The following is a 17,566-nucleotide window of genomic DNA, read 5'->3' on the forward strand; positions in this document are numbered from 1 at the left end:
GGTCCTTTGTTTTTATAACGTCTTTTGTGAAATAATACGCGATAGGTTGCTTCCAATGTTTACTAATACCTTGTACCAAAAACAGTAGAGCATGATTTGCTACCTCATTTTGTCTACCCAGGGACCCAAGATCGACATATCCCGTTACTTGATCTTTGCAAGTGTCATAATTTAGACTAACAGACAGAGCTATTTCATCAAATACTAAACAACAAACTTTATCTCTTGTAATCATTTTACTAACACGTTCTGATAATTTACGTAACAACTTTTCATTTATCCCAACATTTAAAGGTATTTGGCCTAAATATTTCCTTATGGAAGATTTAGAGGGCAGCACAAAAAATTTTTGTAAAAACCTGTAGCACCTTGGCCCACGTTTGTAAATCGCTAGAGCNCCATTTTTACAAGATGGCGGCCGACGCTCAAGGGTTGCGACCCCACAAACATGGATTTAACTTCACACTAACCCCCTCTTGACATCCCAAAAATAAAATTGCTTGCTCTGACTTTTGCACGCTAAGCCCAAAAAAATTTAACATTTCAATGGACTAGAAGTAATATCTGTGAAAGGAATCCATTTGGCCAAGATAACCTTGGAGACAACCACTTTCGAACAAAACGTCCTAGTAGCAGATATCACCGATGACGTCATTCTTGGGCTTAATGACATGATAGAAAACAAGTTCGTGTTGGACCTCCCTCAAAGACTATTGAAGACTAAAGATGAAGAGATTTTAATGCAGTTTCCCGAAATACAGAACCTTCCTACCAGAACAGTTGAGGCGTCAGAAGACATCGAACTCCCAGCGGGTTCAGAAGTAGTAATTGAGGCCATTTGTAGCAATCCAACTGACACTAAAGAAACTGTAATTGNAATAGGTGAACTTGTAGTTGATCTTAAAAATAATGTCGGCACGGCATTTCTGTTGAGGCTATTCCTACAACTGTTTTTAAAACATTTTAACTCAAAATGGTCTTCACAAAAATAATGATCTGTGTTTGTCGGAGCAAAGTCTGATTTACATAATTTTCGAACTGATTCTATCCACAGTAATTGTCTGTCTTTTGTAATTTTGAAAAAACTTTTATTTCTATAGGACGCATTACAGACATTCATATAGTAAGTGCTTTTGCAACTTGGAGCACAACATTTACGTGTAGTTCTACCAGTAAGTAAACTCATTTTGAATAAAAAAAGAATAAAAATACAGTAAGGCAGTTCAGATGACTAATTCAATAAATCCCTTATTACATTAATCTAAAACAAAACAGATTTATTAATGCACAAAACGCGGCAACCTACCTGAACTGAAGATAAACTATAACCTCAAACCTCCAACATTCTACGTTGATTGAAATATTTTAGTCAACGCATTCTATTTCTGTTGATTGGAAGCTTGGAAATACAGATTCGATCTGTGGTTGCAGATTTCTATTTAACAATTCCCATAAAGGACAATGTTTTGCTACAACAACGTGAGATGGTCTCAGTGAATGCATGTTCGATCCGCCCTATCCAATAAAAGCCTCTTATTTAGTTACTCTTACGGGTATGGCTAAATACATGTGGGAATAAGTTTTTCAAATATTTCAATGCCGAGTTGCTGCTTAGCGACCGAGCCTGGTACATACCTTGAAAATATTAGTTCTTCAATTGACTTCGGAAAAACTATGCACATGACAAATGTTTCTTTAAATATTCCTAAATCTATATAGTATGTTTTACACCAATTGTGCACACGCCGATCCTTGCTTTTTTACCAATGCAGAAAAGATGTGAATTTGAATTTGTGGAAATGGAAATGAACTCAACTGGTATGGTCATTGCAACAAGTGCCACGTGCATTTTGTTGTTGCGCCATTTGTAGAGCTTTGGCGAATATTTGACAAGTGAATATATGTTTTCGAATGTATCGAAATCGCTTTATAAGAACATATGCATACCAATGAAATAAGTACAAAACTCATTTTGATACTGTCAGCAGTTAACTTAACAATAATTTTTGTTCTAAAATATTTGCTCCTCGACTGAAATTTTTTGTACTTTTACTATCCCGACGTCTATGTACATCACATACATTGCACAAGTATGTCGGTGTGCCTCTTAGGTTCAAAGATTAATATTTAAAAACAAAGTAACTCTTATTAATTAGTTACATTAATTTATTGGTTCTAAATTTGTTCAGATAAAATATTATAAAATATTAATATATAGGTATGTTGTCATTTTTAAGCTATTATCTTCGTAATCCCCAATATAATAGAATTTTAGTCGTTTGCACTAAACATCTACTCTCAAATTATCATCTCTAAATACCAAAAGAATTGGAGCAGATCAGATTTTAAGACTCTTTCTCTCGATATTTTAGGAAAAAAATTAATATACAAAAATATGCTTAATTTCTAAATTATAAGTATGTACATAATAGAACAAATAAATTAATATTATCTACTTATTTTAAGCTTAAATGCTTCTTTGTAACTTTGGAAACTTACTGCACAATGCACAGGTGTCAAATACTATTGGAATTATCAGTTTAGTCGCAACTATGTACTACTTCAATACAAAATACTTCAATGCAAAACCAAGCTACCCAAAACTATATGTTACAGGGTGATCCATTAACAGTATCAAGCAGATGTATATAGGAAACTAGACGTGCTACGATTATGGGGTAAAAAATCTATTAACAAATATGACCAAAATAAATTGAAAGTTTGTAACTTCACCGCTAGGGAGCGCAACTGCTATAGTGTTACAGAAAATTGTCGGTTTTTCGAAATTTCTCTTATATAACCTAAGTTGAAAATACATTTTTTAGATACACTATTAAACCCTTCATAAGTTTTGTTTGAACTTTTTTTGTTTGTTATTACCATAGCAACGTCAATATGAAGGACGCTATCTTGAAATTTTTAAATTGTCATAACTTCTAAATGCCTTAATCGATTTCAATAAACGATGGCTCATTTTTAAGAACTATTAATAAAATTTATATTTATGATATAGGAATAAAAATATTATTTTCCTGCACAACGGTAGACGACGCTAATGAGAAAAGTTTTGTAATTGTCTCCGTTTACTAAAAAATTAAATGCAACGGTATAAGTTACAGGGCTTGATAGACCATTCATTATGGAAAACAAATACACAAACCGGAGGTCGATATCTTTTTTCGTTTTCAAGTTATTGCTAAAATAGTGAGGTTGTGCTAGAACATCCTCCTTTATTTAGTTCTCTAAATAACATTCACATAATCCAAGCCAAAATTAAATTGTAAACTATACCAATCTTGTCCTTAAAAAGAATTATTGCTTTATTTTGAAATTCTTTTGATAACAGCAATATTTCATTTTTTATTAATTCCAAATATCCGAGTAGTTATAAAGATTATTGCTTCCACAACGAAGGAGGCTTTGTCCTATAAAAATAGACAAATAAAAAATTATGTCAAACGATATGTGACAGCTCTTGCTTCGTGCAAAATTATTGTCATTCCTGTGAGAAAAGTACTTGTGTTCCATATGAAATTTCCAGATCTCTAACTAATTCCCTTAGACTTATTTGGAGATTTACATGGACACAAGCCAACATATTAATAATATAATCTTCCGTTCTTTCACGGCGATGTCTTCTTATAGAATGTAGCGGCGTCTGGATAAACGCTGAAATACTTCTCTGGAGTAGCGTATTCTACGAGGGTGTCTCAAAGCGTATTCTCTTGAAGCTATAACGGCATTTTTCAAACATTGAAAATAAACTGCCAACATATCATACGCTTCCACATTCTTAAAAGGCATATTCCTTGTTCACAAGTACTTTTCCAGCACAAATAACACTAATTTTGAACATAGCAAGAGCTGTCACATTTCCTTTGGTATAATTTTTCAGTTGTCTCGTTATGGAAACAATAATCTTTATAATTACTCAGATATTTGGAATTAATAAAAAAATTAAACATTGTAGTTATCAAAAGTATTTCAAAATAAAGCAATAATTCTTTTTAAGGACAAGATTGGTATAGTTTTACAATTTAATTTTGGCTTGGATTATGTCAATGTTATTTAGAGAACTAAATAAAGGAGGATGTTCTACCACAACCTCACTATTTTAGCAATAACTTGAAAGAGAAAAAAGATATCGACCTCCGGTTTGTGTATTTGTTTTCCATAATGAATGGTCTATCAATCCATGAAAAAAAACTATACCGTTGCATTTCATTTTTTTTAGTAAACGGAGACAATTACAAAACTTTTCTCATTAGCGTCGTTTACCATTGCGCAGGAAAAAAGTATTTTTATTCCTATATCATAAAAATAAATTTTATTAATAGTTTTTTTTCCTGTTTTCATAAATACAGGGTGTTATGATTTTCTGAAAAATATGTATTTCTAAATATCTTCAGAACGAATATTATGCATTAAAATTTTTGATGAACGTTTACCTTATATGGAACTGATATTTTATATATCCTAGTAAACAAACTTCATAAGAGGGCATTCAGAGTGAATAAAAATTACGTCCCAACTGAAACGTGTGCTCAAATATAAAACATACCAGTTACATTATCTTGGACAATTTTGACAAAAATTGTCATATCAAGTTAAATACTATTTTGCCTACACAAAATTTGGTTTTAATTTATTTGTTATTATTTGTTTACAAAATAGAGAAACGAGAACTTTAAGGACAAATACCGGGTGTCAGGAAAATTTAGAAGGTGGCAATCCTCAATTAGTTGTTTTTAAATTAATATTTTGCTTTAACAGTTTTCGCAGTTAAGCGATTTTTTAAAATTTGGGATGTTGTTGTATTATAATCTGTATTTATAAACGCATAAAAATAATACTATGAAAATATATAATCTTTATTCATTTAAAATAAAGAAACTGCAGTACTATTTCTTTGACAATATCGCCGATTCTAACGCCCCTCCACAACCCCCCCCCCCCACTTGATGAAATTTTCAATTGTGCTGTATTTTTGTTGAACTTTTCATCATATATTCATCAAGTTAAACTTTTTATAATTCCAGATAAAAGGATCAGTCAGTCAGTTCCAATTTGAAGTTTAGTTATGCTGTACCGGTCCATAATTGCCTTTGCCCTGATATCAAAATGGTATGGTTTATTATTATACGTGTTTTTTAATGTTTTACAATTAAGTAAAAATACTGGACTGGACTGAAATAGGTACCTACATGTCTACTATTTTTAAATAATTGTGTAAGTAAGTAATAGTTTTAGAACAGAAGCAACATAAATTAAATTTGGAAAATTAGATAAAAATTTCCTTTTTACTAAAACTTTTCCAAATGTATTTCAGAAATTCTATTTCAATTCATTTGAATTTAAAATTAGGTTTTTTTTAATTGATAATCTGAAATGTAAAATAATTTTAAAACGTTTCTGATGTTTTAAAAAAATTGGTAAACGGGATACTTGTCCCTTCAGTTATTTCACCTGTCATTAAAGTTGTTTTCTGCAGTCTTATAATATAATATGTACCTAATTATATCTCCTCCAATAAAATTTTTATCTCAGGAATTTTATTTTGTTATTATATTACCGTTTATAGTGTATAATACATGTGATTTAGTTTTATATTTACTTTTTCATAATAAAACAATTTTGCTCTAAATCGAATTACAACTAAAATTAATGGGGTTGTATCTAGTTAACATTTTGAAAAAGTGATAATATTTACATTTTATATTAATTATAGCTGTCATAAATTAACAAAATAAAGCTACTTTAGCCCACAAAACAGAGAAATTATTAATATGTACAGGTTGCATGTTGCATTTAGATGAGATTATTTATTTTAGAGCTTATATGGATATTATTTAGTGATTAGAATCTTTTTCCAGTCTTAAAATTTTGCCATTTTTTAACATATGTATTTTATAGAAAAGGTTTTCTCATAATTTTAATATTTCAACGTTTTTTACTCTCACATTTACCTAATCAGAAAATGGTCCGCTATTTTGAAAATATGCTATTTTACTGATACTGTAAATACTTAGTGCTAACTATAATTCTTTAAACAACAATGGTTTTTCTAACTCCTTGGTGAAGGAAGTTATGGCACTGTATTCGTTTGATGTGAAACATACTGTACATGTAGAGAGAGTTGTAATAACCTACAACTTTCAAGGGCATATACAACTCACAAAAATGATGAAGTAAAAATGCTTCGTTGAGGAGACAGAAAGCGTTGAGGTTCCGAAAAAAAATTATTTATTTTAGGGTTCTATTTATATACAGGGTGTTAATTAAGTATGTACAATAAATTCAGCAGACAATTATTTGAGTGATTATAAGACAAAAAGTTCATATAACCAAAAAATTGCTATTTCGTAAATATCTTAAACACCCTTTACCCAATTTTGTTGTAATTTGGCAGTGTTATTTGTAGTGTTACGGGGCTAATTTAACCCTAACTTGATTAGATTTGTTAAGCCCAGTGGCGTCCTGAACGGTACCTTAACGAATATTTTTAATAATGTTTCTGGTGTGGTTCAGGGATATGCAGTTAGGTGGATTTTATTTTTTCCTCCAAAAATTAATCAAGATACGAAAAACATTCAAGAGACAAAAAAGTTGTATTTTTAGTTGCTTAATCAAAAAATATATATATATAAAAATTACAAAAAGTCATTGGCGTGCACTTTTTTTGTCAAAAATATTCGTTAAGGTACCGCTCAGGACGCGACTGGAGTTAACAAATCTAATCAAGTTAGGGTTAAATTAACCTCTTAATACTACAAGTAACACTGCCAAATTACAACAAAATTGGATATAGGGTATTTAAGATATTTACGAATTAGCAATTTTTTTACAAAAGTTTAACACGCTGTATCTTCAAAATGAAGCATCTGCGGACCAATGTTTATATGAACTTTTTGTCTTAAAATAACTCAAATAATCGTCAGTAGAATTTATTGCGTATACTTAATTAACACCTACATAGTAGCAATATTTTCGGTTGAACGGCCAATACAAGACCAACTTGTTCAAATTTATCTAACATTTTCACAGTTGTTTCATTGGGGGCGTTCTTCCTACGGAAAATTCCGCGTAATTTGCGCATATTCTCAGCTACACACTCTCCGTATTTGTAATGAAATTTCACAATCTTCACTCGCTCATCCGTCATATACGCTCCAGTTTGTGACATGTGACCCTGCACAATGCTGCCAACTCTTCTGTGTTATTTTTGTGACACCCTATAGATACAATCGTATAAATTTATCAGTACAATAAAGGTCACAGGAAAAAATATAAATGTTTATTTCTAAATATGAAGTGTCAAATCTATTTGCATTTTATTTTGCCAGCTGCTATCGTATTTATGCAATAATTAACAGAATCCAAGAGTTTTAATGAATAAATACTTACCTTTAGGGGATCATGCTATGAAGTCAGCAACTTAACTTTTCCGAGCTCATTTCTTTTCGGGGCTGCAACGTCTGCATACCAGATCGAAGGGGCATGGAACGAATCTGGCAAAGGCGTAAGCAGATGGGATTACATAACACATTCCACACAAATAGTGGTTGATGGGAGCAATGGTGACGTTGCTTGCGACTCCTATCACAAATACGAAGATGATATTGCCATTCTAAAGGAGTTGGGTGTGGACTATTATAGATTTTCCATAGCGTGGACGAGGATTCTACCTTCTGGTTTGACTAATGAAATTAATCAAGATGGTGTGGATTATTATAACAGCCTGATCGATGGCCTAGTCGAGGCTGGGATACAACCCTGGGTAAATATGAGTCCGAAGTATCATATTAGAAAAATATATTCGCCCCCTGAACTATCGTCCATTGTTTTCCGGGCACCATTTATTATAATAATCTTTAATCTCTATATTGAATTTTAAAGCATTGATATTTAGCTGTAAGCTTTACATCCATGACAGACTAGTTAAATATTACGGCAATAAAGAACATTCTGAACACAATAGCAGAAAAAATTGACTATTTTTCCCACATATTTGGTATGATTTTGAAGGTAATTTGATCAAACATCCGTAATACTTTTCGGTGACTATTTTAGTGAAGAAATCATAACAGGCTCGACAACGTCTTGTTGTACAAACTGGGTAGGTTTAGTGAGTTTGAATTACTATTGCAACAGTTCATTCAATGTCGTGGATTTAGTCTCACAAATTTCAATAAATATTTGGTGGACATCATGGCTGACTTACAAGTGCATCATTTAATGTATAAAAATGACATTAAATTATTGTGCGAAATAAACACCATCCCCGTTTGTTATAGGTTACAGAATACAGTTGATGTTATTAGTCGGTGGTCTAATATCGTTACTGAAAGGAAAAATTGTGTTCTATTTGATTTAAACTATACAATATAACACTACGTAGACCTGATTGCATAAATAAATGCTTTATCGTTTACAAAACTATGACATAATTGTCATCTGCATTCAAGAATATGAGTTTAATCACAATATTCCAAAGATTTTTTTGACAATCCCATTGTTATGCATTACTCTTATTCATTCTAAATTAAAATATGCATTAGTAGCCCAATTTATTCTAATCAAATTGCAACTTTGGAAAGAGTACAGCGTAGGATTATGAAATTAACCGTACTTACTAAATAGTATATGTACCATCTTCCTCAGTGTTTTTCGCAAAATTTATTACTTGAACGTTTCAACATTCATGTCCTTTCTAAAAGAAGATATGTTTCTCCAACCACCTTTTTACATAAGGTTCTTCATAATATTTTGGATTGTCCAGGTGTTTTAAATAATATACATATTAATGTACCACAACTTTCAGCTAAAAACAATAACGTCTTTAGTTTACCCACAGCACACAGTAACATCCTTCTAGCATCAACGTTGTATAAGGTTATCTCCAAGTACAGTGGGGTAGAAAATAATACTAATATTTTTTGTTGTTAGGGTTATAGTATAAAAAAAATCATTACTTAAGTAATGTCTGCCGTATATTGTTTGTTACTTTTTTGTTTGTTTTCTTATTTGTAAGTTAGTTTTTTCTTTTATATTCAGTTCCTTTCTCTTTTCTTTTGTTTTCTTTTTGTTATATTTTAATGATAGACTGATATCCTGTTATTGGGCATCGCCTGTTGGATGTATATTTTTTAAAATAAATAAATAAATAACAGACCAATAATCTAAATCTAATAATACATATTTCTGTTATTGCCAGGTAACCATGTACCACTGGGACGTCCCACAGGCATTGAATTACATTGGGGATTTTAGTAACCCCACTTTTGTCGATTATGTGACCGATTATGCAGATCTACTGTTTTCATTATTTGGAGACAGAGTAAAGACTTGGATTACTTTTAACGAACCTATAACATTTTGTGCGCATTTTCCAATTGCATCTGCGGCGCTTGGTGTTCTTTTGCCAGTTGGAGTTTCAGAATATCTCTGTTCGCATAACGTTCTTAGGGCTCACGCCAGAATCTATCGTTTGTATCAGCTAAAATACAAATACAGCCAAGGGGGTAAGTAATGCTTTTTACATTTCTATAATAAAAAAAACATTGGAGCAACTGCGCGTGTTAGCCGCGAGCGCATATCTAATTGCGAGTTGTGGCATGCATTGTCGTCAAATCTCATATCTTTTCATGGTATTACACAGAAATCTAACAATGAAGACACATAAACGCACCGTACCGTCACTAAACAGAGAAATAAATAACTTACGCTACACAAAACACTACTAAATAAGATACCAGTTTAAATTTTACTTTAACTTCATAGAACACTACATTGCATTGTACAAATTCTATTTCGATTCCAGTAAAAACTAATACTTCATGCAGAAAATGTCGAAATTACTTACCGTATTAACTGAAATAAATATAAAATGAAGTTTACCTTAATTAAATCAATTGCTGAGATCATTGATACTAAGATTCACAAACTAAACACAGCGCTTTAGAAAAAGCTAGCACTTTTTGTTAAAAAATTAAAATGACTTGAAAATAACTCGGTCGGATCATCATAGCCGTCGTGTCGGCCTTTCGCTACAGCGTATCGTACGAAACCGGTAATAATGACAGTTATTGGCTTCGCCTTTGCTTCGTGTATGCGTGTGTTAATAATAATAATCTAATAATATCGAACGCGCCAAGGGGTAAAAAACGACCTTTCGCTGATAAAGTACGCAAATGTATTTATTTATATTTATTTGTTTACGACGAACACGTCTATGATTAGCCGACGAAACCCCCGAACTCTAGTAAGAGAGCAGATATAATTATTTAGAAACATGGTTCTTAAAACAATAGTTTTACTTACAATTGCTGACGTATTCCTATCCACGTACCGATATTAATTTAGTGCAAAAAAAATTAAAAACTCAAAATGTTTTCTTTAATATGCATATATTTTATTCTCGGTTTTTACTTATATATAGATAAATAATGAAAACTGAAAGATACATTTTTTTTAATCCTATGAAATGAAATCAAACTGTGTTTTTCGGTACCAAAAATCTGGAAAAAATATTACAACAAATATATGGTGACTAAAATAACATGTTGCAAAGTCATACAAAAGCAATCTGTTATAACTAAAATATTTTCCATTGCAGTTTCGCACTCTGCCGCTCCGTTAATTTCATACAGTTGGTTTAAACAAGTAACAAAAGGCAAACTGATAAGTGGGTACATAAATTGAGTTCGGAAAGTAGGTACTCAGTACGGCGTAGAGTTATGTGCAATTTAAAAAATGATTTATTATACGCGGGATTACCATTAAAAAACGTATTTCCAATTAAAGTTACTCACTATATTATATCAGCTTATCAAGTTGGCTAAACTTCTTCATCATTTTACCACAACTTGTACTTAGAATTGTATAAGTATCTACCTACATTTCCCTGTAATTTTGCAAATTATTTTTTTGCAGGTAGAATAAGCATTTCATTGAGTACAGAATATGCAGAACCAGCGTCTGATTCACCAGCTGACATTGAGGCAGCTCACAGAAAACTTCTTTTTGATGTACGTATATTTCATAACATATTTGTGATATCAAAATTAAATTAATTAAAGGAAACAAATGCAACCTAATAAAAACAAACAAAAGGAAGAAAACCGGACAGTTACTGTATTTTTGCAAAAATTGTCCAATTTGGAATTTATATTTTATGCTCATTAGAAACATAATCTATTCTGTGGATTACATTTCAGAGTGATACAAAGTGTTTTCTAAGTTTATGTCGTAACTGCAGAAAGTTTTTTCCTATTTATAATAAACCAATAAATTGTAGTAAGCGAAAAAGTGAAATCGCCTGATTTTTAAGATACAGTGTGTTAACTAAACGTTCCCGTCCACAAAAATTTCGAAATACGTGGCGAGAGGGACCTATAAGCAATTTATTTAAATAATAATATTTTAAAACCCCCTAGACGGACAACCAAAGAAAAACGAGGGTGGTTCTGAGTTGCTTCAAATACTAGTCAATGTACTATTGGCACATATACGTCGTCGCATACATCCACAAGTACCGAGTCTAGTACGTTGGGTACATATGTACAAAAATGGAACGCAAAAGAAAATGTAGAAAAGCGAACCATTTACGTCAATGAGAAAAATCCGAAAATGTATATTTACGTATTCCAAGTCATTCTATGTTTATAATAAATATGTGGTGTGAAAAATGCATTTCAACAAGACTTGATGTATATCTCTTATACACTCTCTATTTATACACTTAAATATATAGGTATATAATATAGGTAAAAGTTATAGCAAATATCTACACATCTCTCCGACTGCTGGCGACTTGATCGCTGAGTGGCCGGTATCGACCTTTTTAAGGGTCTTACAAATTCAGAATTAAATATGTCACTTATTATTAATCCTATTGACCTAATTTTTTTAAGATATATTAAGGTGGTTAAATACTATCAGAAAATGAAAGAAAAAGTTTAAAATTATATATCACTGAATGGGTCTATTATTTCAGAGACTACTTCGACTTGAATTTTGAAAATTTGGGATACCGGGTTTTCCGGCATGCCTTTCTCAACTAAAATAATGGCCGTCCACGTACCACTTCCGGTTATACCGGAAGTTGCCATCAACTTGCTTATTTTAAATGAAACACCCTTTATATTATTGCAATTTTGGATTCTACGTGTTATTTTAGGTGGACTTTTATAAAGTTTCCCTATTCCTAAAATTAACCGTTTTCCGAGATATTTATTTTTTTTTCCAAAAAATGGAGAGAAACATTGACTAGCTTCAAACCATGTGTATTTTATAGTAAGAAAGATAAAGCAACAATATTTATAGGGGGGATAGCTAGAGCCCTAAGCTTCCCATCCATACTTTCAAAGTGGCTTAATTGCATACAGGGTGCTAGAAATTTAATGACGAGTTTAGTTAGCTAGTTTTAATGGAACCCCCTGTATGTTTTTCTATATTCTGATACACAATTTTATTCTCTTTCGAACGGTATCAGCGTTCCCTATACCGTTAGCAAAACTTCAAAACAAACAACTAAACTGTCACCAATTATTTATTATTATTTATTCACAGACATTGCAATGGGATTCTAAGCAGAACATTTACAGTTTTTAATGAGACATATCCCAATTTTCCACCAATGAGCAGAATAAAGTTAAGAAGAATTCTAAAAAATCAACTTCATACATAGTAATACACAATTTTAATTATGTATGTTGACAATAATAATGAACTAAGATAAAAAAATTACTTAAAAAAGTCATAAATGTTCAATATGACCCCCATTAACAGCTAAGCAATTGTGAATTCTAGAGATAACACCATCAGTCACCGCTTTTGCTATTTCAGCTGCAGGCAATTCATGGAACGCTCTTCGTATTCGAGCAATCAAATCCTCTTTTGAAGCAACGGGTGTAGAATAAACTTTTTGCTTCATTACTACCCAGACATGAAAATCTAATGGAGTGAGGTCCGGAGACCTCACTGGCCAATTCCACGGTACTAGGCGTCTCATCCATCTATCTTCAAACATTTCAGTCAAGCTGTTGATCGATTTGATTGTGACAGTGAGGTGGAGCCCCGTCTAATTGATACCAACACTTCCTTAGTTGGTCTAAAGGTATATCATCTAGAAAATCTGCCACAACCGTTTGCAAAATATTGAAATATATGTCGGCATTTAAATTTTCTTCGTAGATATGGTAAGAAATTTGGTTATCTTTAAATAGACAAAAAACATTTACGCTAAATTTATTTTGAAAGTTTCTTTCTCGGATAACATGAGGATTTTCAGATGACCACAAATGTCTATGTCTATGTCTATTAAAAATACATTCTCTCGTAAATTTTGACTCGTCTGTCCATATAATATGTTGCAAAAATTGTGGATCTTCTTGGTATCGCACTAACATCGTTTCAAAAAATTGTACACGTTGTACGGCGTCACCCGAATGAAGAGCAGAATATAGTTTAAATTTGTATGGATGCATATCATTAGTTCTTAGCATCATGTGAATGGATGCTCGTGAAATGCCTAAATCATACTCTGCGGCACGAGTTGAGGATTCTGGATGAACACTAAAATAGGCTAGCACATTTATTACATTGTCTTCATTTGAAATTATTGGTTTTGGTAAAATTCTTTCTGCACAAATTCGACCATACTCTAGTTGATTCGCTAAAATTCTTCTTAACTTTTTTCTGCCCATTGGTGACAAATTTGGATATGTCTCATTAAAAACTGTACATGTTCCATTGCAACGTCCGTGAATGAATAATAAATTTAAAATATCAACATTTGAATATGTATTGTTTTCCATTTCTTATCAACACTAAATTAAACTTTCACTGCAAGAGACTAACAACAAATTGACAGTTTAGTTGTTTATTTTGAAGTTTTGCTAAAAGTTCCACAGCTACCCTCGCAAGAAAATACATGATTTTAGGTTATTACACAAAAAATAGTAGATAACTTAAAAACTAGAAGAGATAGATATAGGGAAGATACCGTTCGAAAGAGAATAAAATTGTGTATCAGAATATAGAAAAACATACAGGGTGTTCCGTTTAAAAAACCGACTTATGAAGGTTTGAAGTTAACTAAACTCGGCATTAAATTTCTAGCACCCTGTATGCAATTAAGCCACTTTGAAAGTGTGGATGGGAATCTTAGGGGTCTAGCTATACCCCCTATAAATAGTGTTACTTTTTCTTACTATAAAATACACATGGTTTGAAGCTAGTCATTGTTTCTCTCAATTTTTTTGAAAAAATTAAATATCTCGAAAACGGTTAATTTTAGGAAAATAACACGTATAATCCAAAATTGCAATAATATATAGGGTGTTCCATTTAAAATAAGCAAGTTGATGGCACCTTCCGGTATAACCAGAAATGGTACGTGGACGCCATTATTTCAGTTGATAAGGGCATGCCCGAAAACCCGGTATCCCAAATTTTCAAAATTCAAATTGAAGTAGTCTCTGAAATAATTATAATGGGCCGTCACCGTGAGACACCCTGTATAACCTTAACAAAACATATTTTCTGTATTTCAGTTTGGTTGGTATGCATATCCTTTGGTTTATGGAAATTATCCTAGGGTGATGATAGACACTGTTAGGAATCTCAGTTCAATACAAGGTTATCCCGTTTCGCGTTTGCCGATCTTCACACTTACAGAACGTTTGATGCTCAGAGGGGCGTACGATTTCATTGCTTTAAATCACTATACTACTTCATTGACTGCTGATGCCAGTTCAGAAATTAAAGAAGCTAGTTTTATGAACGACGCTTTAGTTGAACAGTATAAGGATCCAACATGGGGGAACTCTTCTGCGAGTTGGTTGACAGTAAGTAAATATAAAATAATGATTTACAATTTATGCCAAAATAGATTGGGAATATATGCGCCTTTGAAAATAGTCTTAAGTTGTTATATTTCAACTCCCTTCCCTTTACCTTTCACTCCCTTATCTGGATGACCGCAGTGCATTTATTAGTATATCTTAATTGTTTGCTGTTCCTCTGCCTTAATTTGAAAAATGTCTATTTATTCAGTATTATTTTGGTTTTCATAGTGCTCTTATTGCTGTGGTTTATTGTTTACTTACATAAATGTGTTTAAAATGGTCCATGACGGCAACGCAGAATTACTGGATATTATTATGTACCAAAATGCTTGCGCCTTTACTGTGGAGCAACAAGGGAGCGAAAGAATAAATTGTTACCGAATCGTTGAAGAGATGGACGTAAATAAAATCTGTTTTTGTCAAGATCAAGGAAATCTAAGCAGATCCAGGTGAGTTTTAACGTGACGTCGTTTTTCACAAAAGTGTCAATTAAAAAGGCTTTGGAAGAATTTCATCAAAGACTATTGGCAGAAGACAGCATAAGATAGGATGAGAATTTAGTAGACTTGACGAAGGTGTACAGGTACACCTTCTTCTGCTTTATTAGAGATCAGTTTCATTAACAAACTGAAGCTATACAGGGTCGGAAAGTCCTCATGGTTCATTGGCCGTTACGTGAGAGCGATAAAGTAAGGCATAGAAATCCGTGCGATAGAGAAAGATGGCTAAAATGAAGGCGTCTAATAGTCACCGCCCATTTCGCCCTTCCACAAATAAGAAGTCGATCTTATTTGTGGAAGGGCGAAATGGACTTTCCGACCCTGTAGATTCACCCTTGTCCCCAAGTTTGGCAAATATCTACATGGAGAACAAAGTCCTAGTGTGAGCAACTTTAAAGCGTTTAGATATATTTACGACACATTTATTACCTGTCTCCATGCACATAACAACTGGTGACTTCGAAAGCCATCTACTGTTCCCCTGGATTGGAACTACGTGTTTAAGAGCGAGAATGTTGTGATGTGAATACAATTGCCATAAGATACAAACCAACTACATGAGTGATTTACAAAAATTAGAACTTATCAACGAATGGCCTAAATCACTAATCTGGGTAATTTTGGTAATTACATCATCAATCTTTGCATTTTTGTGGATCTGATACCAATACCATATCTCAAAAGGAGAGTGATGGAGTAGAGGAGGCACCAAAGCAAGATAAAGATCATGAAATTTCAGTTTGTTATTATATTATACTACTCATGTCGAAATGGTAGGATTTAACCAAAGTATTCTTTATTCAAAAGTTGCTACTAACCAAGAAACATATTTTTTAATATTCATATCATTATTAGCTTTTTTATTTTTTATACTTTATTCTAAAGGTATTAAGCTCAAGCTTCATTTTCAATATTTTTTTTCTGAAAAATCTTATCGAATGAAGTCAAATACTGTTCGCTGATACCAAACATGTAGGCATGTAACTGATATTGCACTAAACTGCATTGACATTCTGTAAGATAATATATTTCTTAAATCCATATTCTTTATTAGTCACAGACTCACAAATATTTAGTATTCGTTAATAATATGCATATATTGCAATGGGATATAATTTTCCGCTATTAATTCCTTTTTCAATTTGTTCTAATTATAGCGATTTTCTTTCATCTAGGTTTATCCAGAAGGATTTAGAAAGTTATTAGTGCACATAAAGGAAACTTATAATGACCCAGAAATTGTTGTCACTGAAAATGGATTTGCAGATGAACCAGACGAATTTAATGATTTGGGAAGGATCAGTTATATCCAAGTAAGCTTATGATTAATGAGTACAAATTGAAGTTAATTCATTCTGAACTGTATCATTTAAGCAAAATAATTTTGCAACTTTATAGCACTACAATTTTTATTAATCATAGCTTCGTGTTTACAGTCTTATTTAAGCGAGTTGCTGAAAGCAGTTCACGAAGACGGAGTGAAGGTAACTGCATACACAGCATGGAGTCTGATGGATAATTTTGAGTGGTACAATGGATTTACGTGAGTTATTCATATTTACTGTTTCTTTTTTTAAATAAATAGGTATTCTATTTATTTCAGGGTCCGATTTGGATTGTACCATGTGGACTTTGACAGCTCGAACAAAACTAGAACTCCGAAAGATTCAGCCTCATATTACAGAAACGTCATTGAAACTAGATGCCTAGTCGATGTGTGTGGGGAATAACATTTGGACATTTGCTTTTTTTATTCTATATATGAAAATGTTGATAAACCTTTAGCCATCAGAAATGTTTATCTTCAATTTTCTGGATTTTATTTGTTTAAATTGTACATATAATAAAATACATTCTTGATCTTCACCATATTATAAGTAGTATAGACTATTAAAGTTGTTTAACAGGTGGCGACATACAAGGTGGCCAAATGAAAACGAAATAGAGCCATTTTCAGAAACTACTTCAAGATTGTAGAAAAACGCTCAGATCCGTCGATTTTAGATTAAGGGGGGACATTCTGGGTGCGTTTGTCTGAGCGTTTTTCTACAATCTTGACGCAGTTCCTGAAAATGGCTCTGTTTCGTTTTCATTTGGCCACCCTGTATAATAAAAATTACCAGTCTTATCCATTTCCTATTACAAGTTGACGACAAGTATGTTGGGAAATCTGAAAATAAATAGTCAAAAGGGCGGTTCTTGACTTTTATACTGGGG

The 17,566-nt window shown here is 32.3% G+C and overlaps 1 protein-coding gene across 1 annotated transcript; it reads left to right on the forward strand.

The window, feature by feature from the left end:
• The first annotated feature begins 5,039 nt into the window (after positions 1–5,039).
• LOC108912800 (myrosinase 1) lies at positions 5,040–17,226 on the forward strand. The gene is made up of 8 exons (XM_018718184.1): positions 5,040–5,124; positions 7,411–7,777; positions 9,215–9,521; positions 10,933–11,027; positions 14,556–14,849; positions 16,525–16,662; positions 16,786–16,892; positions 16,953–17,226. The coding sequence occupies exons 1-8, from the start codon at positions 5,081–5,083 to the stop codon at positions 17,077–17,079; spliced, it is 1,479 nt and encodes a 492-aa protein (XP_018573700.1). The 5' UTR covers positions 5,040–5,080; the 3' UTR covers positions 17,080–17,226.
• The last annotated feature ends 340 nt before the right edge of the window (positions 17,227–17,566 follow it).

This window comes from Anoplophora glabripennis, unplaced genomic scaffold (assembly GCF_000390285.2).
Source record: "Anoplophora glabripennis isolate ALB-LARVAE unplaced genomic scaffold, Agla_2.0 scaffold826, whole genome shotgun sequence".
NCBI classification, from domain to species: Eukaryota; Metazoa; Arthropoda; class Insecta; order Coleoptera; family Cerambycidae; genus Anoplophora; species Anoplophora glabripennis.

What these genes read in the sequence shown, in the direction of transcription:
- LOC108912800 (XM_018718184.1), top strand. Translation starts at nt 5,081, where the DNA reads ATGCTGTACCGGTCCATAATTGCCTTTGCCCTGATATCAAAATG. An exon ending in ACAGAAAACTTCTTTTTGAT is followed by an intron (nt 11,028 to 14,555) that starts GTACGTATATTT and finishes TCTGTATTTCAG; the next exon opens with TTTGGTTGGTATGCATATCC. An exon ending in CTTCTGCGAGTTGGTTGACA is followed by an intron (nt 14,850 to 16,524) that starts GTAAGTAAATAT and finishes TCTTTCATCTAG; the next exon opens with GTTTATCCAGAAGGATTTAG.